Here is a 27769-nt window from a genome sequence, read left to right as displayed (position 1 = left end):
TTCACTCCTTTTCATGCCTGCTGCCTCTCGCTGCTTCTGGTTCCTCTTATGCATGAGTCTATCATTAGCACACAAAGCATGATGGATTGGTTGGGGTACCTCCATCCTTAGAACCTGGGAAATGCTTCTCTTTCAGAATCAAAGAACCTGTGTGTGACATCGTCATGAATGAGAGAAGAAAGTAATACAGTATTGGATGTTCCTGTTTGCTGCCACTGTTTAGAGAGAAAATGATGCATTATGGGGAATGTAAGTATATGGCCTGTTGTGGTTTTTTTTCCTCTCTCCTGGCAAACGAAGCAGAAAATCATGGATATTAATGTGTAAGCTTAGTCTGGCAAGTGCATCCAAGTTGTAATGCTTCTCTGAAATAGGAACTGTACGTACAAAATTTTACTTAAAAATCAGCCTTTTTGTGAAGCATTGGAACTTTCAGTGTGAGCTGATGACCAAAATGATTAGGAATAATTGGCTTTGATACTGGCCAAGGCCTGGCATCATTTCTGAGGGTTCTTTTCCAGAGATGCCTTCGACAGGAAACTCCTGCAAATATTTGCATCTGCAAAAGCAGAAGTTCAATTTGCAAATGCTTTTATTTGTCTGTGTGACTTGGCATTTAATGATTCACTGAACAAGACAGTTAAGTTTTGGCTCCGGCGAGAGATTGATAGGAACAATTTTCAAATGTGGGATCAAAACAAAGTGAAAATATGTCATGTTCAAATACAGAGCTCTGATGCGTCATGTGGTCCTCTAATAAATGAAGTAGCTCTAGAAACCTGACAGATCTGCAAGAGAATGTTTTTAAATTTATGATGATTAATTTTCAAGATGAACTGCAATAAAAAATCCGTTAGTAGATACTTAAAGAAGGTGAGGGAAGGCAGCTTTCTGAAATGAAAACAAGCAGGTAATGATAAGGCTGCTTTCCCTTTTATATCAGGCTTTCTAATATTTGTGCAGTGGGTGAACTGATATTCTGACTGCTGCAGCTGGCAATAACAGCTACTCGTGCAAGTGTAACATCTCATGGAAGTTCCACTGCTTGGATTTGTGCTGTTCTTTTGTATTGGTGGTGCCACGAAGCAAAGCTGAAGGTTTTCTACCAGAACTGATGATTCCCTCAGAGCCATCGAAGTAAAACAGCACTGAGCCCAGTGAGAAGACAAAAGTAGCTCTAGTATTTCTAGGAAGAAAAACTAACTCAACAAGTTTGTTCATCTTGAATATTTGCATTAGTGCATCTAGAATGTTGTTCAGTAATATATAAACTGGTGTATTTATTAAACATAGGTAGTATTGGGCTAAAATATGCCTTGATACCATTTGTATTTAGCATGAAGTCAACCATACCTGCCAAGTGCTTAAGTTTTATTTGTATTGATTCATGTTTATTTTTGGCTGCGGGGTTCCTTGCTTCACTTCTTCGCATTTCATTGTGTTTGCACAGATGCCTTGGCAATTGACAGGTGCAGAATAGCTTTATGCACCCATTAGTACAAGGTAGTTGGTAGCAAACATGACTTAATGTAATGATGAAGGACTTATACACTGGGACAGATCCTAGATTGCTGTCTGAAGAGCCATTCTGGTCATTTATGTTATGATTTTCCAGCAGAGCTACATGTTATGAACAAGGTCCCTGTTGGTCTCTGTCAGGTCCTTATCCTATTGTGTGCAGGGAAAACAAAGATCAAGGTGGATCTGAGGAGCATAAAGATCTAATTGTAAGCAATGAGAGGAGGAAAAAACGTACCAAAACAAATGAAACATATATGCATGTGTGTGGTATATTTTGCTTGCTACCCCTAGTGTGCTTTGAAATGGCTTTCAAATGCTTTGGTTCTCAGTCCTTAACATCAGGATTCAATTATGTCCACCGAGGTCCCCAAAGAATAACCAACATCATGCTGAAACTGCATGCTCTTTTCCTCCAGCCAATGCCAATATCTGTACTGGGGGGGAAAAAAGAATTAATCTGTTCTTTGCAGCTGCTTACAGCTGTGTGTTTTATCAGTAGCCGTGGAAGGGGAATGCTTGTGTTTTGTGCTTGTCCACTGTGCATGCAGCTTTTCAGATGGAATCAGTGCTTATAGGGGGAGTATCTTTCATCAGCATGTGTTCAGTAGAGATCGGCGTTAATTAGTTTCTTGAAATTAAAATATGTCTGTATTTCCGGAAGCAGAAATAAACTAGCTGAGATTGTCAAGTGACCATAAGAAATCTAGCTATGCATCTGTCATTAACATGCTCTATTCTCTGTGTTGGAATCCCAGTGCCTACAATATGTGTCAGGTTATGTACTGTACTTCACTGAACGACTGCATAGCCTATATATGTAATGGTTACTAATGGCCAAGTATTGTGGAGTGTTATGCAGTGATTCTGCATGGGCTTGTTTACACTTTGGGCCCATTGAGTGCATGGTCCCTGCTGTGTAAGTTTTGGAGGTTAGTTTTGAGAACACCTGGAAGAAAATGTTGCATAAAACGGAGCACTGGTTTGCGCATTGCGTGTCTTGCTCTGCAGTGATCCTGTGGTGAAGTTCTCATCTTGCCTCAGTGCCTCCCAAGTGTCCGTGGTGCTGTTGTGTTGGGTCTCATTGACTTGTGTGGAGTTTTTGTGCCGTGTTGGCACTGCCTAGAAGAAAGAAAGATGAAAGGTTCTCTTAAAGCATCGTGTATGAAAGTTGCACTAAATAAATGATGTAATCTCTGCTTGCAAATTCAAGAAAGGTGCTGTATATGTTCTTACAAATGAGATGCTGCCTGTGGTCATTGTAATGCAAGCATGTAACTTGGAAGCACAAAGTAGAAAATGCCTTTAAAGCGAGGCTGGTATTTGAAATTTGTTTTCTGAATCCTTTAAAGAAGTGCCTAATTTATACCTGCCTCAGAGAATAGCATTCTGACATTTAGAAATGGGCTCTTGGCTTTTACTGTTTTTCTAGCTGTGACCTGCGTGTCCTGGGTTATGTCAAACCTGGAATTTGAAGTTTGAATCTGGAGCCCATCTGTGCATGCAAAAAAACTGTGTTCAGTACTTCAGTACCAATACCGCACATGCTTATGGGGTAGTTCCCATCTGTGATGCGAGTCGCCGCTATCCATACAGCTGTTAGTTTGTTAAATGAGATTGCATTTGTTAGTTAATAGTATATTAAGAAAATATCAGGTTTGAGTGGTTGAGAGTTACAGACCTTATAAAATCTCCTAATGATAATGAAAATTGAGACGGAAATTACTTGGCTTTGGGTCGGGCTATGTGTTCTTTTTCATAATGAAGGCTGTGGTTCATACATACCTTTGTACTTGCTCAGATGGACATTTGCACACTTGAAAGTCTTGTGAAGGGGCTGTGCCCACTGGGAAAGCTGACTGTGAGCTCAGTGCATGCTGGAAAAAATGGGAAGTGCCAAGGAAACCAAATTCCCATTCTGTTCTGCTGTGTTGTTGGAGTTTGGACTGGATGGTGAGGTCTTTTCCAACCTTAATGATTCTATGATTATGTGAGCTAAGGAATCATTTTTGCAATAAACAATTCAGTCTTCTGGCTTCCAGTTTAACTTCTGTTTCAACAAACACACGCAGAGCCTGATCAAGAGCCAGATCATATGCAAAACCATGGTCTGTACTTTCCTGAGAGCATGGATTTCTATGTAGGCCATTTTACAGTCCGATACAGGCTCTATTAAATATTTTTAAAATGCTGTTATTTTAAGCAGTAATCAATTTGTCGTGTCTGAAATGGTCTGGACTTCCATTTTCACATCTAGTGACGAGGTGGAAAGGCTGTGCAACTGTTTGGTACTTTTATTAACAGGACAGTATTAAGCTTTGAAAGTCCTCCGGAGCCTTTGTCTCTGTTGGAGCATTCTGTGTGCTGTGAATCTTCCCTAATAGTTGAACCAAATGAACTAAAATAGCCTTTGGGCTATTTTGTTGCTCTGTGTTGTTGGGGGAAAAAAAAACTCCTGTGCCATTTTGCATTTGCTGTCTGTGAATCAAACTGTGAAAACTAATTTAAAAACTTTCACACTTGGCTTGAATGAGGACTGTCAGTGCTTGGAGAATGTTAAATTGAATGCAATTAGCTCAAGTAGGCAAGCTTGGATATACCCAACAGCCTCAGAGTGCCCAGCCCTAATGACTGCTCTGAGAAACGAACACTGAGGTTACAGAAAAGAGTTTAAAGGCATTAAGTTGCTGCTAAAAATGTAGCCTGTATAGAACAGAGCTTTGATAACAAAGCGACTTGCATGCTGAGGGGTAGGGAGGTTGGGAGGCCCAGTGGAAAGTTAGGTAGAACACTGTGCTGCTTTGGTGAAACAACAGATAAACCTGCTTATAAATGTTAAAGGCATTTCTCCTTTTTCTTTTCACACCTTCTCCCCCCCAATATCCTTTTAGTTTTTTTTTGCTTTCTTCTTCCTTTTTGGAGGAGATCACCTGCTGAGTTTTATTTTTAGGTGCTGAGCGAGCTCTCAGCTCAGGTTGTTCCATAAGGATTGTGGTAAGTGACCACCGAAATTCCCAACAGAGCCCCCTGTGGTACACTGAAAAGAACCAAGTCTGCAAATTAGCATTTACGTGCCATCCATTCTTATGTGGGCGATGCAAGTTGTGTAGACAAAAGCAATATTTTCAGTTAATGAAGCTCACCATAAGCACTGTTCACATTTAACATATTTACAGGGGGTAGCATCCAGTCAAAAATTCCCATTAATTCTTTTTGCATGAATTTTGCGTGCATGAGTGCCTACATTTATGTGCGCATTTGTATATATGTGTGCTCTATCAGAGCATGCAGTGTTAAAGCATATATAGTAACTCAGAAGGAATCACTGAAGAAGTTACATTATGCATGGAAATATATTCAGCAGAAAATTTAAAATAACTATTTAATGGGGAGAAAAAGAAAAATAATGCTGTTTGACATGAGGAATCTATTTTGAACTGTAGCGTATGCACAGTCTGTTTTCTGCCCTTCCTTCCTCAAAATTGTTGCCTGAAATATTATGGTGGGATGCAAAGGCTGTGCTTTAATCTTCATTTGCCTTTTTGCTGAATGCTGCCAGGGTATTTTTTAAATGGAGAGCAACATTGGAAGTTGGCAGCATTTGGCACTGAAATCATATTGAAATGGCAGTCAGGATATGACTTTGGGGTCGTAAATAATACTAGATGAAAAAAAGCATCTTAATGGTGATTTTAAAACAATTTCAAGGGCACATAAATGAAACTTCTGCCTTAATTTGGTTATATGGGCAGCAGGGGGAAGGTTTGTAATAGTTGTGTGGATGTAAAGCTGTGAATGAACTTGTTCAATCTGTTTATCCAAATGTTCTTTAATGGATAAGAGTAGAAACAAATTAGCTGGGAGTTAATTATTGAGCTTCAAACAGAGTTATTCTTCAAATAATGCTCTGAAAGCTCTGAACTGCCTTGTGTTTCAGTGCTGAATGGACTGGCAGCGAGTTACTTTCTGCCATACAACTGCGGGTCTCTGCTGTGGCCCTCAAGGTGTGTTTGTTCACAGAATCTCATTTGTAGGAGTCTGTAGAATTATAGAATTGTTCGAGTTGGAAGGGACGCTCAAAAGCCATATAGTCCCACTCCCTGCATTGAACAGGGCTACCCACAGCTCCATCAGGTACACAGGGCTCCATCCAGCCTGAGCTTGGGTATCTCCAGGGAAGAGGCACCCACCAGCACTCTGGGCACCCTTTGCCAGCTCCTCATCACCCTTATTGTAAAAAACTTCCTCCTTTATAACCAATCTAAATCTTATGGGTTAGGGAGAACCTCTGTAGAGGTCATCTTTGGCAAAGTTATGAGATTCTGAGCTATTTTCCTTACAAGCAGCTAAACTGGCTTGGAATTTGGGGTTTTGGAGTTTGGGACCAGCACTGTGATGCTCAGCTGTCTTGGCAGTGCTGCCTGTGCAGACCAGCCCAGCGCTGTATGGTTTGTGGATAGGAGCTGAGAAAGCAAGACAGAAACTTTTCTTGGCTGACTGTCAGATCCCCTAATGAAAGTCTTTGGCTCAAAGATGGACCGCTGTGTTTTTGTGTCTTTAGTTTATTTACTGAAGTATTCAGCTGTTCATAATAACAGGAACTCTGTGAGCGCTCGGGGCCTCAGGACTGTTTTGTTTTGTTGGTTTTGTTTTTAATACATTTTGATATTGCTGAGGCACAAACAGACCGGAATGTCACAGCTGGAGCTGGACATCGTCTTTTCTTCCCTATCCTTCCCTTCCAAAGTCTAGTTGAGAGATCCTCACCTCTGCTGAATACTTACCATGTATATTGCTAAGTAACTTGCAAGGAAGTGCTGAAAGATCGCAGCTTGCAAGCCAAGTTCAAGAGGCACTGCAATATGGTTGTGCTACACCCACGCATCCTCTTTTTACTCTTATGTTATTATACGCATACATGAAGTGTAAATTACCACTGCGTAGTCAGATGCATCAGTGAAGAAATTAATGTTGTTGAGTTGTGAAGTTGTGCATGAATGGTGGTGTGGTCATGTAGTAACTTTTCTTTCCACTTGGTCTTTGTGCAAAGGAACTGATCTGTGCTTGCAATAAAGCATGGGAAAGGCAGCCACTGTCTGCAGGAAACTCTTGCATCCTGAGTGAAGTAGGAGGAGAAAGGGATGATCTTTAAGACAAGAGGGAATGGCTTTAAACTGAGACAGGGCAGGTTTAGGTTAGATATTATGAGGAAGTTTTTCACCTAGAGGGTGGTGACGCACTAGAACAGGTTGCCCAAGGAGGTTGTGGATGCTCCATCCCTGCAGGCATTCAAAGCCAGGCTGGATGTGGCTCTGGGCCTTTAAAATCCAAGTAGGATGAAGAATTCACCACAGATGATAGTGTGGAAAAGCTTTGCAAGAGAAGAGCAATCAAGTAGGGGTAATTAGAGTTACTGTTTAAATATGCAGAAAGGCAAAAGCGTATCTGGAAAAGCAGAGTGAAGTTATAACAGCGGAAGACTAATGTAAGAATGATTTGTAAGCAATAAAATTACATCTCCCTGACTTTGTGAGTACAAAATAATAAGCGTTGTGGAATAATGGAGGCTGTAATAGGTTATAAACTTAGTGATATGTGATTTTACCATTAGGTTTTACCTGAAGGGGGGATGGATTGCCTTAATGCTGATTGTAGCTTAGTTAAGTGAGGATTACAGGTATTTGGGATGTGGGCAGTAAGGGAGGAGAATAATTGCTCAGGTAATCTGCTAGCAGCTAACTCAGAATAATGATGTGAAGCTGGACTCTTCTCACTGGTTTAACATCTTCCTTCTGTTCAGCCTGAGTGTTTGAAAGACTTTAGAGGGTGGAGATATGAATTGCACATCTTCCAAAACTGCTGTTGTTACTGCCTGCTGTTTAGTTGTGGAAGCTGAAACAAACCAAAGCAAACTTTCACATGAGTAGAGGTGCTTAACCCAAAGGTCCTGGCCAACTTCCAGGTGAAGTAATTAACTTCCACCTCCTTGAATTCCCTCTGGTTTTAATTGAATTAGATATTCCTCACCTTTTGGCTTTAAGCTCAGTTGCTAGAACAGCAAAGTTTTTCACTGCAGCCATCTTTTATTTCATATTAAGTTACATTATCCCTCTAGAGTGTTCTAATTGTACCAGGTGTTTCAGGAAAGCAGTACACAAGGTCAGCCAAAATCTCACCTGTTTTTAATTGATTTTCTTTGCTGTGCTGAAAGGCACTCACTTGCTGGCACTACTGATTGCCCTCTCACCTTATAGGGCTTGTAGAGGCTGTGTAATCAAAGAGAGTTTAAAATAACACTGTAGGAAGCCTCCTCTCTGCCTGCCTGAATTCCATCTCATGTGTGGAGCTGCTGAGCTCTAGGAGATCACTGGGAGGTAAGAATTCATGGGTGCTTAGGTGCTCTGCTGGTCACTGAGGATGCTTCCTGCACTGCAGAAACAACTTGTAAACAAGGGGATCTGTGCTTTCTCTCTCCCGACTACAGCTTAGTTTGTAGTGTGCCAGGAACCTCTGTTCAGGCACTGGAGCCGAAATAATTGATTTCCTCACCGTGTGCCATTGCACTGCATTTGGAAACCCAGGTTCTGTGGTTGATGTGTGCTGTGATTCTGCAGCGATGTTAATTAATGAGTGCAGATATCCCAAGGATGTATGTAATATGAGAGTGAATACATGGTTTAATTCCGAGAATTACGTGGACGATACAAAGCTTTGATATGGATAAAATTCAGATTAGTTCACTTAACGCTTCACCTGGCCCTAATGATACCTAAATTTAGAACTTGCAAGCACCACTGCCTGTAATCAGAATATGTTTTACCCTGCATAAAACAGAATTACTTCAGTCAATTCGCATTAGCCAAGTCTGAATGTTGTGTCTGTTTGGATTTAGTTGCTCTCTGCTGATGACAGAGCTCTGTTTGGCTTTTTATTTGACCTGGACATGTGCATCTTTCTTAGTCCTGTCAATCTTACGTTGTTTAGTGTACTCCTGATACTGAAAATCCAAGGTTCATGGACCTTTATTAGATTATAAAGTGCATTTCTTGTACCTCTTACATTTACTATTGGGCACGAGGATTTTTTTTCCCCCCAGATGATAACCTGGTACAGGATTTTGTTGGCGTTTCCTACTCTGACCTTTCTGAAAATTCTTGAAGGAAGAAATGTGAGGCACAAGAAGATGTGCAGGTATATCTTTGTGGGAGAGTCTTAAAAGTTAGTAGTATAATGAACACATCTGAGCCTCTTTTCTTTTCCCAATTGAGGAGCATATACCCTGCAAGCAATTGCACAGTGCTATGGCTGATAAATGTCCTTTCTACAGCAGCCTATCCCCTTTCTCTGTATTAATTCCATAGCATCTCAATGAACTGACATAAAGCTTTTTTATCATAGGCTTGATTTTGTTGATACACAAAGAGGGAGGGTAAAAACAGCATCCTGTCTTTCATCCTCCTGGATTAAGCATGATGACAGCTGTACGGCGATGCAGACCATAGCAGAGGGACAGTGGACAGGTAGCTTGGAGAAGGAAGGATGCAAGAAATGGGTTCTTGGAAGTTGCTTTCCTTCTGTTGACTTAGTGCATCTCCTTGTGTTTCAGTTCAGGCTTGCTGTCTGCTGGAGTTCCTTTAATTCATGGGTGCCATCCCTTATGGTATATGGCATAGTGGTGTCTGCACTGTATGAGACCAATTCATATTAGATAAAGGCATAGTTTTGCTTTTGCTCCAGCTTGACTTTTTTCTTTCTTTTTTTTCCCCTTTTTAACTAGTCTATTTCTCATGTGTCTTATGGCTTTTCCTTGAATTGAGAGGAATGCATTCAATTTACCAGTAAGAGATGCATGGATTTTGCACTGCGTGCTTGTTTTCTTGATGATGTATTAAGCAATGGCTCCTGAAAAGCTGCTGGCATGAAGGTTTGCAGATTTACACCAGTGATTTTTACTGTGTTTTATAGATAGCCCTTAAATGCCTTGCAGGTCAACTGTTTTTGAAATGGATAAAAGTGTGCTAATTCCTTCAAGGTAAATCAGAAGGATTATGACATGTAGGAAGAAGAAACTGCCAGACGGTTCATGAGCAATAGAACCAGGGCTGACCCAATAGCATCTCTAAAGCTTCCAATAAAATTGCCTGAGGAAGCTGCCAAGAAGCCAGATGCTGCTGCTGGAAAAATACCTTCTGTAGCTTGGCATTTGTCCTGTAATTGCTTCCAAGAGAGAGTAAACTGTAGCATGACAGTGGAAGGTGAATGGCTCCTCTCTGCATGTTACTTGGGTAATTTTTACAAATGTGTAGAAAATAAGCATGATTTGGTGATGCATTACCACTCAAGTAGGTGTAGTTTATTCATGTAGCTACTTAACTCCCCCAGCTGAATAATATCAAGAACATCTCTCATTTTTAATATGTTTTTTCCTGTTGGTTTTTTTCTTTTTTCCCCTTACATTTTTGCCTGGCAGTAGTTTGATATTTCTTTTCAGTAATTCCATTGGCAAGATCTCTACATGATCACTTAGGCTTTGATTCTTCCAGTGTGTGATGAGGCCGTGCAGGCCACGTACCTGAAATTATCAGGTTAGGGTTTTGTATTTTGTTTTATTTTTGATCATTTGTATATTTTCCAGCTGTGAAATTTCTCCATTCAAACCCAGCAGCCATTCCCAAGCACATTGGTCTGGAATCACCTGTTGCCCATTTTAGCTGCCAAATTGAATTACCTGTGTGAGCAGCCCTGCTGGTATGAAGGCTTGAGTGTTTGCATGGGATTGTCAAAAGTATTTCTGTAACTAAAGCTCATTTACTGGGATTTTAAAGATCCTGATATCTTACAGTTGTTTAACAACAGCATAACACCATTTTTTTTTGCCTGGATGTGCAAATTCATGCTTGCGATCCCAGAAAGCTTTTTCTTTTTTCCCCTTTTCTCTGCAAGTCAATGAACTTTGGTACAAGCCTGCTCACCGGGCCTGGTGTAATAAATCAGAAGTCTATTTACAGCGAGATGAAGCCCTTTGATTAGTTTTCCTCTTACTTAACTGTCAGGGACAAGGGCTGAGTGCTGACAAATGGCAGTGAGGAAAGATCCTGGCAGAGGAGTTTTTGTTGCTGACAAAAAGGAAGTTTGCTTTACTTTGGTGTCATGTCAGGAAGCATTTAGGAAATTGAAGAGCACGACGTATAGGTTAATGTGTGGGACTGAGCTAATGTGAAAGGAAGCTGGAAGAGCTGGTGTGAATTCATGTCCCCTAGGAGGCAAAGCATTGCTTCAAGATCCGCTTTAGTGTTCAGAGTGTAGATCTTGTGTGGGTGTTGCATTATATGTTATTTAAAATGAATGAGGAGTTGAGTCCCAGTCTAGTATTCCATGCAATAGTAAGAAAGCGATCTTGAAATTAAAAGAAAAAGCTGAATTAAGATATTCCTGTAAAGGATGGGAGATGAGTAAGCTGCCTTCAACTTACTGCACAACTTTAAATCCTGCTGAGCTGTCCAGGATGTGAGGCATTTAATTCCGTAACCTTTTCTTCCAATTAGAAGCATAGATTCTGATTGCAAGGAATTTGCATTTAAATATAAAATGTGGTGGCTGTGACATTGCTGTTACCTTCTCCCTGGTGATGTTCCTGACTGCATACTTCCCTGCTTCCTTTGGCGTGATGATTGCACCACTGAGCTTTAGTAATCATTTAACAGCTCTAATTACAGAATACTGTGATCCCAGCTGTGTACTTTGTCCTTTTTCCCTTCTCAGTCTTCACTCTGTTTCTTTGGTGTCGAGAGGATCGCAAAAGAGCCGTTCTCCTGCTTTGCAAAAAATAAACTCCAAAGGCCCTGCTTTGGTAACGTACAGGTTTGCATTTTCACTTTGCTTTAGAGTTAATGGCAGAGTGGTTTGGACCAATAGGGGTTGGTTGGTTTGATGTTGTTTACATCAGTCACACCAACATAACTTCACTGACACTAATGCAGATCCACCAGCATAAAATTGGTGTAACTCCAGCTCCATTAAAACCCATGGAGTTACGCCAATAGAAGTCAAATGCAACGCTATTGATTTTGTGCTGGTGTGGCTTTATGGGCTGTAATGGGGACAAGGCAGCTTTCTGCTGGCAGAGGTCAGAACACAGCCAGGCTGTGACTGGGCAATATCTGAGCACTTATGAGCTTTGGTTCTTGCTTGCTCTTACTCAGTGTTATCATAAATTCATTTTCTTTTCTGCTTTGGAGTCAGTGATGGAGTATGGGTGTAGAGGAAAGTCTGAATGAGGGGACAGCTGTTAGCAAGCCCCATTGAAAGGGGTGGTGGGTGCTGTGTTCCAGAGTTGAAGCTGGTGCTGGGCTGTTGGAAATCAGGCTGAGAGCAACTTTCTTTTTGAAAACACTGAAGGAAACAGTACCAATGTTTTTCTCTTGGTCTTCCAACCAATTGGTGCAAATCTCTTTGGTGCCTTTTCTCTTTGCATTGTTTTCAAGAATGCCAGCCTTGATATAAAATAGAAACTGTTCTATTCGATGGAACTCTTAGTAATTTCCCATTCAAAATGTTTATGAAATCGGTTCATTCCTGTGAGCAGTGTCTATTTCATCCAGTCAGCATATTCTATGAGAGGGAAATTTGCAGCACTTCTGGTGAATAAGCGCTGAAGTGAAGTGCAGTATTTGCCACTACAAGGAGTGATTTCCAGGAGGAATTTCAGTAATTATTCCTGCTGTCATTGGAATACTAATAAACATCTCACTTTGGAAATATGCTGTAGGTCAGTTTTTTGGCAAGATGCTGTTCTTGTTGTAAATCAGCTCCAGTGGTGCTGCTCGCACCATCTGAGGAGCACAGAGCGTGCCTGGAAGATGCCCTAGAGACAGAGTAACGAGGCACGTTGTAAACCACAAAGAATAAACTGACGTGGGCCACAGTTGCCAGAAGGTTATTTTGCAAACAGGGGTTTGAAGAACTGGAGATTTGAGGAACTCATCTTGCTGATGGGGAAAAGACAAGGATGGAAAACCTCCTGCAGCAGCACAGAGCTGGTGTGCCATCCATAGGCTGGTCTCCATGTGAGGCTTTGTGCTCAGGTACTCAGCCTGAGTAACAGCTCTCCCTGGATAGCAATCCTTCAAACTTAAGCTGTTTTTCAGTTTTCAAGGCTCTTTTAAAAAATGGTTTTGTTACTTATATTCTGCCTTTTCGATATTTCAGGTTTTACTTTACACTTGCAAAGTCACGTGCGTTCCTCTTCCTTTCCAGATGATTATAGGGATGCATTGGAGGAAAGGAGAGGAATTTCAAGGCTGCGGAGGTCTAAAAGTAAGAGCTGAGGATGGCAGTAGGATTTCTGTCAAACCCCTGTGTGGGAGGTGCCAACCTCTTGTGAAGGACCTGCTGGATCCCACTCCAGGGCCATGGAGGACCTAAATACCTAGGAAATGCCAGGGCTTAGTTACAAAACCTTCCTAAGGCTGCTTTTCCTTTACATAAGCAGATGGAAACTGCTTTTAGGAGAGGGAAATGCTGAAGTTTTGATGCCCTGAAGGCGGAGTTCAGGTCATCCTGTGTGACCTCTTGTCCCTTGGGCCAGTGGAAGCCCACCTCAAAGCTCCTTTGGGAGCTCAGCAGAGCATGGGCCAAGGAGACAAAGGATCGTGGTTTTATAAACACACAGCTGAGGAATGGGAGGTGCAACCTGTGATAATCCTGGCTGCAGAGGGAATCTACAGAAGTATTTCTTCATCCAAGGCTTTAGGTCTTACGCCGGCGTAGGAGTAATACAGAATGCAGGCTTAAGACTTGGAATTAAAAGCCAGTTAATTCCAAAAAGCACCGATTGTGTTCCTGCTGTATCCACTTAATAAGGGAATAGAAAATGTCAGTATTTTGTTCAAACGAAGAGCTCGGAATCCTCTTTAGGAAAAGCTGAGGCATGCACATAGCATTGTAATAGGTGGAACAGGAGCGAGGCGCACAAGATCATTAAGAGTGGCTATATTTAAGATTAGGGCTTTTAAACATTATTGTTATTGTTATTAAAAATGCAGCTGACAGAATTTTGCCTTCAGAACAGGGAAATGTGGCAGAGCTGCTCGAAGCTCGTGGCATCTCATTGCTAGAACACATGCTGCGGTACTCGCCACAGTTGGGAGGCTGTAGTATTTAACAGCAGTGACCTAGATTGGAGGAGACAATAAAAGCTGTTGCGGTGAGGAGCAGATTGACTGCCGTTCTCATCTGGGTAATAAACAACTGAAATATGGACAGGGTATGGAAGTTTACTAACGTAGCTTACATAAAGGCCTATAGTTCGGGAGGAATTGTCGCTGTAGCAAATTCAGTTTGAACTGTAGCTTGATCTGACAGATGTTTATGTGTTCCTGTTACAAAGATGTCTATTGCTTTATTCAAGGATCTCTGAGCCCGGGAGAGTATGACCTGATTAGGTTTTAAAGTAAATCAATATGTGAACCTGTCCAAAAATAGACATGCATTTATTTTTTAAAATATTACTCAGTTGGGAGAGCCTTGAGGGGATACAGCTTTTCTGGAGAGCTTCAAATGAGATAGCACTCATACGTTGCTGTCTTAAAATATTCAGTGCCATTCAGATGTTACTGCTCCAGCTATTCTGTTGATAGAAGCCGACAAGAGGAGATGAAATTCTTGGTGCTTTGTACCCAAACGCAGCTTTTAGGACACTGAAACTTGCTTAACTCTTGATCCTGTGTGTAGTTTGTATTTCTTTTAAATTCACTTTTTTCTTCGGATCTTATTTTAAAGGGAGCTATTAGAAATGTTTTCCTTTTGTCGGGTGGTTCCTCATTGTGCTTCGTGCCATCTAACCTTTAGGAAAACAAAAATCCAAACTCTAGAAAAATCAACTGTCAATCCAGCTGTGACTTGAGAGATGCTTTAAGTAAGTGCCACTGAGCTGGAAAGGCTGATGCATCCCCACTGTGCTGTAAAGCTGAATATGAAATGGGGCTGTGCAGGGGGGAGGGGACGGGGATGCGGGCAGCAGGGGACATCTGTTCTCTCCCTGTTTGCTGGGGGATTGCAAGCGTTGGTGCAGAGTTGGCTCCTGCGGAGGGGTCCCACAACCCCCCTGCCTGGGGGACTCATTGCCTTCCTCCATTTCTCCTCGGTCAACCGTCACTTGCATTTCCTTTTCTGCCATTTTCATAACTAACAACGCCAACAATAAACGTTTGTATTTTATTAAAGTACCCTCAGAAGGTGTGTATAGCAAGCGCTTCAGCTTAGATTTGTAATTTGATTGGGTTTTTTTCTTCCTCTTTTTTTGCTCTTCTGTACTTCCTTAGACTCCTCAATTCAAAATCAGTTCAGCACATTTGGAAAAGCTATCTCTGAATATTCCATAACAGGCGTACAGATTTGAAGGGCTTATTAAAGAAAACCCCCGACACACTTCAGCAATATTAAGTCACTTCACATAGTCCGTGGCAATGTAATGTTACTGAAGCATTTTAAAATGTGAAAAGAGACTGGATTTGAAAGAGTGAGTGGCTTCATGGCCCTTGCAGTGGGAAGTGATTTAAACTGTCCAAGTTATTTCAATTTTTAAGTGTGTTACTTCCTTAAATTACTGAGAAGTGCCATTAGAAAACGTATTTAACTGCCGTTTATCTCTGGCCAGCTAACCAGCCGATATGCTGGGTTAATTTCTTTATCAAATGCTTATTTTAATAACTGGGCACCTGTTCAGACAGCGCAGATGGACTTCGCTGTAATTGCACTAATAATGGAGAACGTTTTCTCCAAAAGAAGGACAAGATGAATTGTTCATTGAGGGAGCATTGTGAGAAATGGCTTTGGGACAGTGTGATCTGCCCTGAGCAGGCGGCTCATTCTTCTGAGCAGGAAGAGCTGGAGCCATGCTTTAGTCTTCATTGGGTTGTTTAATCCTTGCTTATTGCTTCCTGATGCAGCCCAAGCTTCCCCAGCTCTTGCAGCCTGCTTCCCTCGTGCTTCTCCAGCACACGTCTGCAGTCACTGCTGTGGCTTCTTTAGGCAGAGCGTTTCTGCATCTCACAAACAATAAATGTAGCTTTTCCCATATACTAACATTTCACCCCTTGCAGGTAGTCCTGTTGCATTTAAATCTCGTGTAAACTGGAAGGTTGAATTAACTGTATTTTCAAAGATGTGTATTTGCACATAGGTATTTGCGAGAATAAGTGCCAGGTGGGTGAAAGGCAGATTCTTTTATACCTCAAACACTCACCATAAGCAAGATGTATCACATGTTCAGTATGAGAGATGTTCAAGTAATTGAATGGAAGTAAAGTTTAATATCTGGCAAGATGTTTTTACTTTGTAATTGTGGCATTTAAAAATTGAGATGCTGAATTTGTTGCTGTTGGTGACATTGCCACCTACTTCCCAGGATGTAATCCTTGACCTCCATTATTGGCTTGGAATGACAGGTTTTTGCACACCTCAGGTGTTATATCTCACCCTTGAAGACATCTCCAACAGGTTTAAAAGCTCATGTTTTAAGCATTTGCAAATGCAGGCTGTGGAATGAGGCATTCTCTGTCTGTAGATAGAGAATTTCATAGGCTTTGTGAGGATGGAAAAGACCACTAAGGTCATCGTGTCCAACTATCAACCCATTGCCACCATGCCCACTAACCATGTAATATTTTAAACTCAGAAAATGACTGTTACTTTTTGTTTCCTTCTTTAACAGCACTCGAAGGGACTGAATGAGATGAACTGTTTGGGTTATAGTATCTGAAAGGCTCAATTATTCTCTTGGAGACATATTCTAAATGAGCCTGACCGAGATACTGGATCTGTGTGAAGAGGACTAAGGATATAGGATGTCAACTGAGACAGAACTTCAAGTGGCTGTTAAAACCAGCACAAGGAAAGACTCCAAAAAGAAAGGTAGTGTCTGGTTTCTCTTTATCCTTTCGTATCTCCTACGTTATTTCAACCATCTCTGATTCTTCTGTTGTCTGTGCACATAGCGAAAGTAAAAGTTATTTGGAATGATAAGCATGAGATGTGTGTTTGTATCAGCTGATGCTTCCTGAATAGGAGATCTGCAAGACTTTGGTGGAGATTTTTATTCTTATCTCTCTTACGTTTGTACATTATACAACTGTATATACATTGGTGTTTTTATTGCTCTTCTTTTTTTAAATACCATTGAATTCGGAAGCCAAGACCTTGATATCCAGTGGCAATTTATGTTGTTTGTTGTAACTGTTTTGTATCTTTCACCTACAAAGACAATGATGTTGAGATTGAAGCTGAATGTAATGCACATTACTAAAGCTGAAAAGTAGTAAAACAGCAAAAACCAGCTGAATACCTAACAGTTTTCATACTATTGTAAAAGCCACAGCAATGGCACAGTGTAAACCTGTATTTCAGTGGATGTTTTAGAGTCCTTATTGCTCATGGCCTCAACTTAACATGGAAGAAGTGGTTCATTTGAGATAAAAAAGAAGTTGTAGTTTAGGAAGACATAAATAGGGAGATTTTGATGTAGATGGGAATGTGATCTGAGGGAGAAGCTCATCAAGGCAGGCAGAGAAAGTAAAGCTGATAAATCTGAAAATATCAGTTTTTTACGATGCAGACAACATCTTTTTGATCTGTATCTCCTATGTTATTCCTTCTGCTGGAGGGTGAGAGTTTTGAGAAGAGCAAACAGCTGTTAGAGGAACTCAGTGTTTGTTAATAAAATACTCAATATCTGTCTTCTAAATCATGTTCATAGATCACAGCAACAGAATGCTCTGCGCAAAATCTGATTCTAGCCCCCACATGGAAAATGTGAGAATTACCTTCACTGCTGAGGAAAAGCACAAAATACATTCTATGGCAGCAATCAGAGCTCCATGCAGAAGTGTCTGAGGAGCTAGAAGGGACAGTGTGCAGCAGTGCATCTCCAGAAGTGATTGCACTCAGTGCTGTGAGCACGTCTGCTCACATCCAGCCCTCTGGAAGCCTCGTTGTACATTGAGTGTTTCAGACAGATGAGGTGTACAGCTCTGACGGTGTTTGCTGTTCCAATCTCATGCAGCGAGAAGTCAAAAGAAACTCGATATGCTCATTTGCTTGTTGCTGGATTGTGTGTATTTGTGTATGTTTCAAGAAATGAGCTCTCTGTAAAGTGTGAATGATGGACGTGTGGCAAACGTGAGGCTTCCTTCCCACATTCATTAGTGCAAGCAGCAGTGGGTAGGAAGCACTGGTGTGAGGTTTCTCCCATCTCTCATCAGTGAGTTTGATTATACAACAGAGCTGAGTATTCCCAAGAAATTAGGCTCTGATTTATAAACAGAAATTTCAGCTCTGATATATTTTCAGTGGATCAGGTTTTGTGGTTCTGCAAGAGCCGTACAGACACTTCTGTTCAACACTTGGTAAGAAGGATCTTCTTAACCTTCATTTTTACCCATCCCAAGGTTCTCCTGCCAGCTGCAGTCACAGCACTGCACTGAGACAGAGCAGTCAGTTTCATAAGAGCTTCCTTGTGGAATAACTCATACAGGTGTATCCCATGCTGAAGATGAGGCTCATGGCATTAATGCTCCTGCACAGATATGGATTTCATGGGATCTTACTTTTGGAACAAAGATCTCTTTCTGGAGTCATGCGCAGAGCAGTTTTCTTACAAGAGACTATTTAAAATATTTATTATTTGTCATAATGTTTTTTACAGCCATTGGTCTGGAAGTCCTTCCTGTAAGTCTTTGGTCTTTCTGTTATCATCAGAGCTGGTTTGTAAGGCAGTTTTCTTCTCTATTATTAAGAGTATTCTTAGAGTTAGGACAAAAACTTATGTGTGAAATCCTCTCGGAAGCTGCTATTTAAGTAAAATCTGTAGAACTCTGATGTTCTATAGAGAAGTTCAGTACTAAAATGATAACATCAAACTCTCTCAACCATAGTATTATCATCATGGGTAATCTGAAAAATACATCATTAAGAGCCAAGTCCTTAATTTGCCTTATATTAACCTGATTGATGAATATATGCTCCAGTATTTGATGGGCTCTGGCAAAGATAGTTGCTTGTATTCTCAGCACTCAGCAGGAATTTAACTGACTGGAAGGTGTTGCTTTTTGCTCTGTGTATTGTCAAGGTGTTGAGCAGTTGGGGACCCATGTTTTGCTGTGACCTGCACAACCCTCCTTCCTACACTTCACTCCATCTTATGAGCTTACAGTGCACTCGATGTTATTAGAAGAGATTATATTCCTGCCAACCACAACCTCCAGCACTAATCTTCATGCCACTCTCGCCTGATATCTGCTGGTAGCTATGTTGTAACTGTGGTCTTTAAGAGCATGGATGAATTCTAAAAGGCATCCTGAAGAGGTTTCATGCTGATCTGTGAAATGAAATCATGCAAAATCCTCAGGAGATTTAGAAAGCTTCAGTCCTGGACTTTCATGGTGATTTCATTTGGTGTGTGATTTTTTTTGCCAGAAATTATGGATTCTTTAAGAAGAGTGACAGAGAACATTCATGTTAGTTTGCTTTTTGTTTATGTGATCTTGTTCATTGAGTGGTGAATAAACATCACGTGTTTGTAGCATTCCTGTTGGGAGGGAAAAAAAAGAACTCCTTATTAGCCAGAGCATTTAGATACATAAACCACGTTTATATTGCAGTACATGAGGGGGTAAAGGTCACTTTATAAACTTGTACAGATTAATGAATCAAATTGAAAACAAATTGCCTTAAGCCTATTGGAATTAAAATTGATTTAGAAGCTTCTTCGGGGGGAAACGTGATGCATTGATGACGGATCCACACTGACGACTACACTGCATGACCTGCTCATAGACAATTAGACAGGAAAGCTGAAGTGGAAGGTTTGTAAGGGAGCATGCTAGGCTGCCAAATATGAACCTGGTCTATGTCTGCTTGTAGGAAGCCAGGAAACTTTTCTAGGGATTTGGTTTCTCCCTGTTGCACTCAGATTCAATAATTGCTCTATTGGAAGCTTAAGAATGTGTTTATTTCTTTGTCTGCAAAATCAGCTCTTACTGTAGTCTCTGTATGGAGTCTGTAGCAAGACTTGAGGCTGTACTGAAAATGGCAGGGTCTTCTGAAAACGGAAGCGAATAAGTCAGGCCTCTTGACAACTGCCATAGCAATCTTTGATGCTAAGGATCCCTGTGGGCGAAATTCCCTTATTTAATAGGTTTCCACTGCAGTGCACTGGAAGCACGTGGCATCTGGCAACAGATTCCAAAGAGGCGTGCTGCCAAGCTGGGGATTGCCTTCACCAGCCAGTAAGACATGCAGGCTGGAGGGGCTGGGATGCAGTGCAGCTCTGCTGGAGCTCCTTACAGCCATCACATTTAACTGAATGAATATACAGGTTCCGCAGCTGTGCCTGAGGAGGGAAGGAGTGAGTGGGCTTTGCTCAATGCACTTCCCAATGCCAGGTAAGGAATGACCCTGCTTGCTGTGCCAGGAGTAGGGGATGTTCCCTGCAGTGCTCTCTTGGGGCTGGAAGATGTGAGACTGATCTTACTGAAATCAGGGTTGCAAAGAGCATAAGCATCCTGCTGTAGTGTGTGACTACTAATTAAAGGGAGTGCAGAGGCTCCAGGACCACTCCATGTGTCAGATCAGGCTGCTGGCTAATCACATCCATTTCACAGGTCTTTGAAACTCTAATGAGAGACTGGAGTCTATCTAGCCATCTGAAGGAAACCTTTTACATCCCCAGAAGCAAAACTGTATTCATACTAAGATCAAACAGGACATTCCTACTTAGTTTAGGAGCCTCTGGGGATGAGGAGCCCTTAAACAAGGTTATGTTCTGTCTTTATCAGTTTTGATCATAGGTGTCTATTGCAGCCCAAGTCTTCCTTGGGGTTTCTTAGACCTCTTTTGAGTCTTGTCTTTAGCCTGATCACTAGGAAATTTGAAGTTTCTGGTTGACATGAAAGTTCAATTATTGCCGTACCTAGAAATCTCAGTGCAGTCTTTGCAGGTTTGTTTCAAGACTGACACTTTGCTTTACAGCAATAAGCGTTATGAACAAGGACAGTCAGATTTATTTCGTTTTCTTATTTTTCTTTCCCTGCACTGCAACCAACTAACAGCAGTGAAAGTGTCATCACTGCAATGAGGCTTTCCCAGCTGTTGGACTGTTTAGGGTTCATTTATTTTTCCGATTACATAGCAAAGATTCATGTAATCCAGCAAAACTCAGATTTGATATAAAGAGTAAAGAGAGAGGAGCACAGCCAGGAGCTCGTTTCATCGACAGGGAGTGGATTTGCTTTGTTTCCTCGCAGTAGTTGTATGAGTTCTTCAATAATTTATAGATCAAGTAACTGCAACATTAATTGATACACTAATTGAGTCCACATGCCTGCCTTTAACAAATCTCTTTTGTGAAGTGGTTGCTGACAATATTAATTGCACATCTTTTGAGTCTTGTTATAAGTTATGAATTCATTCTCAAGTTGAAAGAGGGTGGGAAAATCATTAATTTTGACATTGTGTAGTTGTAATTAACACGAGTTATCCAATAACCTATCATAAATTAGAGAGCTCGTGAATTCTGTTTTAAATACCATGTTCAACCAAAGGGGGATCCGTGGTTGTGTTAATTGAAATGTTCTTAGAGGGAGATGGATGTTGTCTCTTGCTGCAATTACAGTGTTTACTGTTGTTTTTAATTGAGAGACAGGTCTGCCTAAATTAAGGTTGGAGATCTCCGACTCTGCTGTTCCTTCATAGAGGAATCAATAATCTGTTGAGCGCAAGAATAACATTTCCTGAGAGCTCCTGTTACTTTACCATTTCTTTCAATATTTTAACAGTCATCAAAGCATTTCAATTGAAACCAGCAATTAGGAGCTTAACGCAACGCAGTCATTAAACGTAGGTGGGTGTTACAGCGCTCCAAGGCTGTCTGTAGAGCAGGAAATCAGCTGGTGATGGGATCACCCATGGATCCAGCTCTGCTGGTGCTGTGCATTACTGCACTGCGATGCTACACGCAGCTCAGATGTATGTACTGCATTATGTCTGACCTTCACTTAAAATAAGGTGGGAGTGAAGGGCAGGGGATGGCATTTCCAAATGGGTAAAGAAGTTGGTTTTCAGAGAGACTTATTTCTCCATCTGCAGTCGCTGAAAAGACTCTAGGAGAAGTTTGTGATGGCACCTTAGTGAATGAACTGTTCAGGGAAGGAAATTCTATCGTGTAATGAGTGCGGCTGAGGAGGAATGACTTAATTCACTCAGATTAGTAGCTACATACAATGCCTCTAGAGGTTTGGATTAGTAGAGGTTTGTTAATACAGCTCACATGGAAGTACTCTACAGGGATAAGTATGTTGATGATAATGCTTTTATAGCATTCCGTGTGCAAAAGCATTTGCTTGCTTAATACTTACTAATAAATAACGTTTCTGTCAGCGTGTTATGCTACATGTATTTGAACATTGCTGCTTATTTAAAGGACTCTGCCTTTTCCAGTGATGGTATGGAAAGCTCCATAAGTTATAATGCAACAAGTCACAGCGTTGCTCTGTAAAATCCAGGTTAGAGGTATATGCTGGCTCATTGGCATCTTTCCTTCTACAAGAGGCAATAGCGAGGCCAAAGCCAATATCTTAGCTTTAAACTAACCTGAGATTTGGAGACAGACATGTTTCAGTTCTGTAGCTCATTCCCTGTTGCTGTCTATACAACCTGTGCGTGCCACTCCTTTGGAGCCACATTTCTCTTCTTTGGCCATCTTTGAGCTGTGCCTTGGCACTGTTTTCTCTTTCTGGTGGTGCAGATGAAGATTAGTGGAGTTTTCTCTAACTTGTGATATAGACAAAGTATTTATCCTGTTCTTATTGCCCAGGCTGGAGCACCAATCAATAGAGCTGATAGCTTATTTGCAAGTAGGTGAGCTTACACACCTTACTACAGTACTGTTGGCTTTTTCCAATTCCTTTTATTTATGCTGTTGTGCAGTGCAGAAGGGCAGTATTGCCATTGTGGTGCCCTTTATTATTCTGACAAGAACAGAGTAGCTTTTACTTCCATTTCGTGGAGACAGCATTGCTCATTGCTGCAAAATAGCATTGAAAATAGGACATGTTGGGCAAATTACCATTTGTCTGCTGTGTTGTGAAGCAGCGTTTCCTTGCTCCATGTTTATCAAGTGGAGATGTGAGCAGCGTGTGGTATCACTGGGCTTTGCATTTGCTTGTGATGCATGTATTATGGAAGAAAACAGGCTGTTGCTCCATCAACACAGAGGTCTGTGTGTGTAGAACCAAAGATGTTAACACGGTCATGTTTCTAGGATCTCCTATTGGAGGGAAGTGAATCTGTTTGGGAATGGGGTTCATCTTGTCCTGGTCTGGTGGTTGGCGGCCCTGCACATAACAGGGGTTTGAAACGAGATGAGCATTGTGCTCCTTTTCAACCCAGGCTGTTCTATGATCCTACAATTCTAATTAGGTAGAAGGCAAATACATCAGAGAAGTTGACTCAATTAATCCTTTTCTTTATACTTGGTAGCCTGTATGAATTGTACATGGAGCTCAAACGTCTGAAATCTCATAAAGTGAGTTAAATGCATTGGGGAAACTGGATATACTCTACGTGTGGGCTTGGCTGAAGTTTAATGTTGTTTATGTATATGTGTTTAATGTTTGCTGTGGTTGCTGGTGTAAGGATGTTTATGAATTGCCATTTTTTTAAGCACACAGACTCTAGAATATCTCTTTAAATATAGTGTGTTATCAGCACTTCTCAGTGCAACTGGATGTGGAAGAACGCAGCCTCTGCTGTAGTGAGCATGTAAAAGAGATGGCAATTCTAAAGAGATGCTGGAAGATCAAAACGAAGGCTACCTACAGAGTTCTTTGTCTGTCTCTCCTATTTTCTTTCTCTTTGCTAGACTGTAACTAAAGCGGTGTGCTATACCTATAGCTCTGTATTTAATTGCATGAAGAAATGCTGGGGCTATGAGGTTAAGCACTGAAATTCTAAGGAAGGACAGGCTCAAAGCTCCCTAATTTAACATCCCTTCAGGATATACATTTTCATACAATTTTTAATGAGCTGATCTCATAGTGCTATTTCCTGGAGACCTTTGCCCCATTCAGTGAATGGAAGGACAGTGGTCAGGAGATGCGCTCCATTTGCTGCCTTCTCTGCTCCTCTGTCAAGATATAGCTCTGAGCTTTTTCATGATACTCCAACCCCAATCTGAACACGTCGGCCTTGATAAGAGCTTTAAATCTTAGCAATGTTCTTTTCTTATATATTCCTTATTAAAAACTAAAATAAAAAGCCTAACAACAGGTTGCTAAGAAGGCAGCCTGATAGATTTTGCTAAAGGTCACATCACAAGGATGTTAAAAGGAGCACAGAAATTTTTCTGGAGTAAGAAAAATACAGCCACAATAGAAAATGGTCACAATAATTCAGCTGGCAGTGCTTCAGTATAGGATGCTGCTAGGTGTAAAAAGGGAGGCATTTTGTTTCAGGTGAGAAATAAGGCCTTGGGATTCCTAATTCAAGAATTATGCTTGGTTGGTTGATTTCTAAACAAAAGGAGCAAGTCTGCTAGCAGGAAAGCTTCCATAGGCAGGTATTATTTTCAGCTAAGAGTACGTCTCGTGCCTAGGAATGGGAGAAGAACTTTATCCTTAGGCATGATGCTGAGGAGAAGTCCCATAGCACGCTATTTTCTTTGGCCTTTCTTTCTTCATTTACTTTTGCAGCTCCGTTCTGCTTTTAGAGAATAGGAAAAATCTGAATATTTTAAGTGAATCTGCTTTTTTAGTCACTCTTAGCTGGAAGAAGGGAACAATAAATTTAAATGGGCTGAATGACTGGAAATCATCAGGGGGCTTCAAAGCAGCATCGTCAGAGCAGTATTCAGGAGAGATTGCTTTGGCAGCACTTTATGAAGAAATCAGAGCCGACCAGGCACAAGTGATGAAGAGAACAGATATTGAGGTCACAGCAGCTGTGAAGATGTAGATGATGAACGTTGTCGAAGGGTTAGAGAGGGAGGAACCAGTTTTAGTGACACTGAGTGGTTTTATTAGGAGTTACCAAGTTCTGCTTAAAGTGTTTAAATGTTCTGTGCCTTGTACCTTATCTCTATGTACATACCTTAACAAAGCCCTGGATAATGCAGGTTGATCTCCTTTCTCTCTTACTTGGAACCACAGAGTGGATTGGGTTGGAAAGGACCACAGTGATCAGCGAAATGTGGAATCACAGAATGGCCTGGGTTGGAAAGGACCACAATGATCATCTCGTTTCAACCCCCTGCTATGTGCAGGGTTGCCAACTACCAGACCAGGCTGCCCACATCCAGCCTGGCCTTGATTGCCTCCAGGGATGGGGCATCCACAACCTACTTGGACAACGTTTTCCAGTGCATAATCCAGTTCCAGCAAGTCCTTCCTTGCTGGACAAGTGTTAAGTGGTCCCACTGCTGCTGAACTGCTCACTTGAATGAAACAAATGGAATTTTGGTGTTCAAAAATATATAAGAGAGATCTAAGAACCCAACGGCCCTCTTTAATGCTATATTCACTTATTGTTTTTAATGTAGGGGTATTAAGGGAGCAACAGGGAAATGGGGTAAGGTAGGAATCTTCTGAAAGCAGCAAACCTTCACTGTGTTCAGAAGCATTGAGGATGTTAGCTTTATTTCATCAGTCATTCAAATCAAATTATCCCATAACGACTTTCAGGGACATGGTCATTTCAGCAAATAAAGAAAAGGCAAACATATATGTCCTATATTTGAGCAGCTAGTTAGCTCCCCACTGTAATTCCTTAATTCAGTAATTCCTAATATCGTATTCAATGCATAAACTGCCAGCATACTGCAAAGATTGTGAGGATCAAAAAGGAGTTTTTTTAATCTTATGGTAGAACCAATTACTTGGGGCTAAGGGTCCATACAGCAATTGGATACTGGAATTATACTAAGTGAAATAATGGTGTGTTTATATGAAATACTTTGTGTATTTCTATTGAATTCCCCAAATCTTAAGACAAAAGGTAATCTTTTGAAAAAAGACTTTAGGGGACTTTCTATGCAATGAAATTTGTACTTTCCTGTTGCCTGGTGATCATCTGTTAAGATAGCCAGATACAAAGAAGTAACCTAAGTCGGTGATTCTTTGGTACTGTCTGTCAGCCAGATTTATAGTAAGACTTTTGCAAGACTTTTATGTCTGGCCATTTACTATTTAAGGTCAACAAAGTGTGGAGTAAATATCTGAATGAATTTTTGCATGGCTGAAGTTCTGAAGAGAGAAAGAACACTTGGAATGAGGGTGGTGGAGTTTCTTCTTTCAGAGGAGCTCTCTTGTGTAGAGCCATTGGTGAACAGGAAAGAGTAAAGCAGAGCTACAATCAGAATTACCAAGGAGAACTTCTTATGTTTTATTAAACAATATGAAAATTACATGCCACGTATTAGACGTGGTTCTCTCCCAGTGAATCACGGAGGAATGTACTGATGAATTCTTTGGAGAGAAAGGAGTGGGAGATACCCAAGGTGCAGGTTTGTTGTGTTCAGGAATGTGGAGATATCTTGAGAAATTCCACTTTAAACTTGTGAATTTGCTGCCCACCAGCTGAGCTCCTTCTCTGCTGGGATCACTCCTGTGTGTTCTTCCCTTTCTTCATACTCCTCTCCATCAGGATAAGTGTAAGACATTGCAACATCATCTGTAGTTGATGCCCTATAACCTCTGTGTGCAAGATTGTGTCGTTTCTGTTACCACACTAATTATATCCAAACATGGTTGGTTTTTTAAAAGCAGATGGTGTTTGGAGGAGACTGAATTCTCTGAGGTTAGTAATGAAATTTCCATTTGAAGTAACCCAGTTCAAAGGGAAAAATTTCCCCTTTAGGTTTAGACCAAAGGTTCTAAAAGCCTGAGATGTGGAAACGAAAAGGCGCTAGCTCTAAACGCCTTTCAAATTATGTCTCTTTAGACTTGCTGAAATGTTTGGCTAAGCTTTTTTCTCGCTTCTTTAAAATATTCAAGGTTATTGGCCTGCATTAAACTCTAAACCCCGTAAACACTATCTTAGTAACCAAGTTATTCAGAACTGACAAGCTAAAAGATTTAGAAATGGTGGCCTATGTGGGGAAAAAAACCAGACTTCAATGATAGAAGTGGGCATTTTTTTCCTCTAAAAATATAATATGCACGAAATTAAATGATTTTAATTGCCAGCAGTAGCTGCATAATAGAGCCAATTCCCTATGGCCAATGCTGCTTGTGTAAGCAGAGCACCCTGGAATATCAGTAGTTAGTTAGCTAGAATTTTATGTTAGAAAAGATGCTGATGTGACCAAGGAAACAAATTGAGAGGATATTACCCTTCAGAGCTCTTTCTGACAGCTTTTTGAGTTGGATTTTAGTTTGATCTGTTGCGTGTGGTGTGCTTTGAGGTATGAGATTTCCTCGTGCCAGTGTTCCGGTTATTAAGAGGTGATAACTTACTAGTTTACTCACCCTGAGCCTAACAGTGATATTAATGCTCGGTCATAATTTTAGGGAGAAGGATTCTTATTTACCTTGATTATTTCAATGTCGAATTTGGAATGGCTGCAGTGACAGCATTCATCTGAATGGTGACATTTCACTTCCCAATGCAGAAAGGGAATGTGAACACAAAGGCTGGCACGGACAGATGGGAAGGGTGTGCCAATGGGTTTATCAGGCCATTGTACACTGCAGAGCTTTGTTTTGTGTATCAGGTGGAGGTGTGGCTAAAGCTTCACATGACTCTTCTTTAGTGTGCTTAACCTTTATACCAATAGCATTTTTATTCGTGTAGCTGGTAAGTATGAAAGGAGATTGGAGCAGGAAGCCATGGCAGAACTCAGCAAATTCTGTAATCACGGTATTAACCTACTTCAGAGACTTAGGATCACTCACTTGGTGAGGGCCATTAAGGATGTTTTCATCACTCCTGCTCTGCTGCTAGATTATGAAACCAAATCTTGTTCGCTTTGTGTCTTAAGCTGTAGGCTGTGGGGCAAGCGATGGTTCATTCTTTGCTGTGTGTGCACAGTTCTGCTATAACACAAGAGCAAGGAGCCTTCTGAACCAAGAGCTGGCTATGGAGCCTGTCTGAGATGGCCCCACATTGCTCATGGGGCTGCATTTCTACCATGCCTCATCTCCTCAAAAGGAGCTCCAAGTGGGAGCTGTTTCGAGACAGCCCAGCTTTCCTTTGCTGATAA

The 27769-nt window shown here is 41.1% G+C and overlaps 1 protein-coding gene across 17 annotated transcripts in view; it reads left to right on the top strand.

Moving 5' to 3' along the window:
• The window catches only part of DAB1 (DAB adaptor protein 1), a 342053-nt gene that overhangs the window by 242043 nt on the left and 72241 nt on the right, over positions 1-27769 (top strand). For 11 of the 17 annotated variants that reach the window (XM_015870669.2, XM_015870670.2, XM_015870675.2 and 8 more), the window contains 2 exons: positions 137-249; positions 16232-16431. In XM_015870669.2, coding sequence (XP_015726155.1) covers positions 16365-16431 — 67 coding nt within the window. In that variant the 5' untranslated portion in view covers positions 137-249; positions 16232-16364. Of the gene's footprint in view, positions 1-136; positions 250-7871; positions 7893-11290; positions 11380-16231; positions 16432-27769 lie in introns of those variants that run through there. The other 6 variants (XM_015870667.2, XM_032446395.1, XM_032446394.1 and 3 more) reach the window with 3 other exon arrangements.

Source organism: Coturnix japonica, chromosome 8, assembly GCF_001577835.2.
Source record: "Coturnix japonica isolate 7356 chromosome 8, Coturnix japonica 2.1, whole genome shotgun sequence".
NCBI classification, from domain to species: domain Eukaryota; kingdom Metazoa; phylum Chordata; class Aves; order Galliformes; family Phasianidae; genus Coturnix; species Coturnix japonica.
This window is presented reverse-complemented; position numbering and strand designations above follow the sequence as displayed.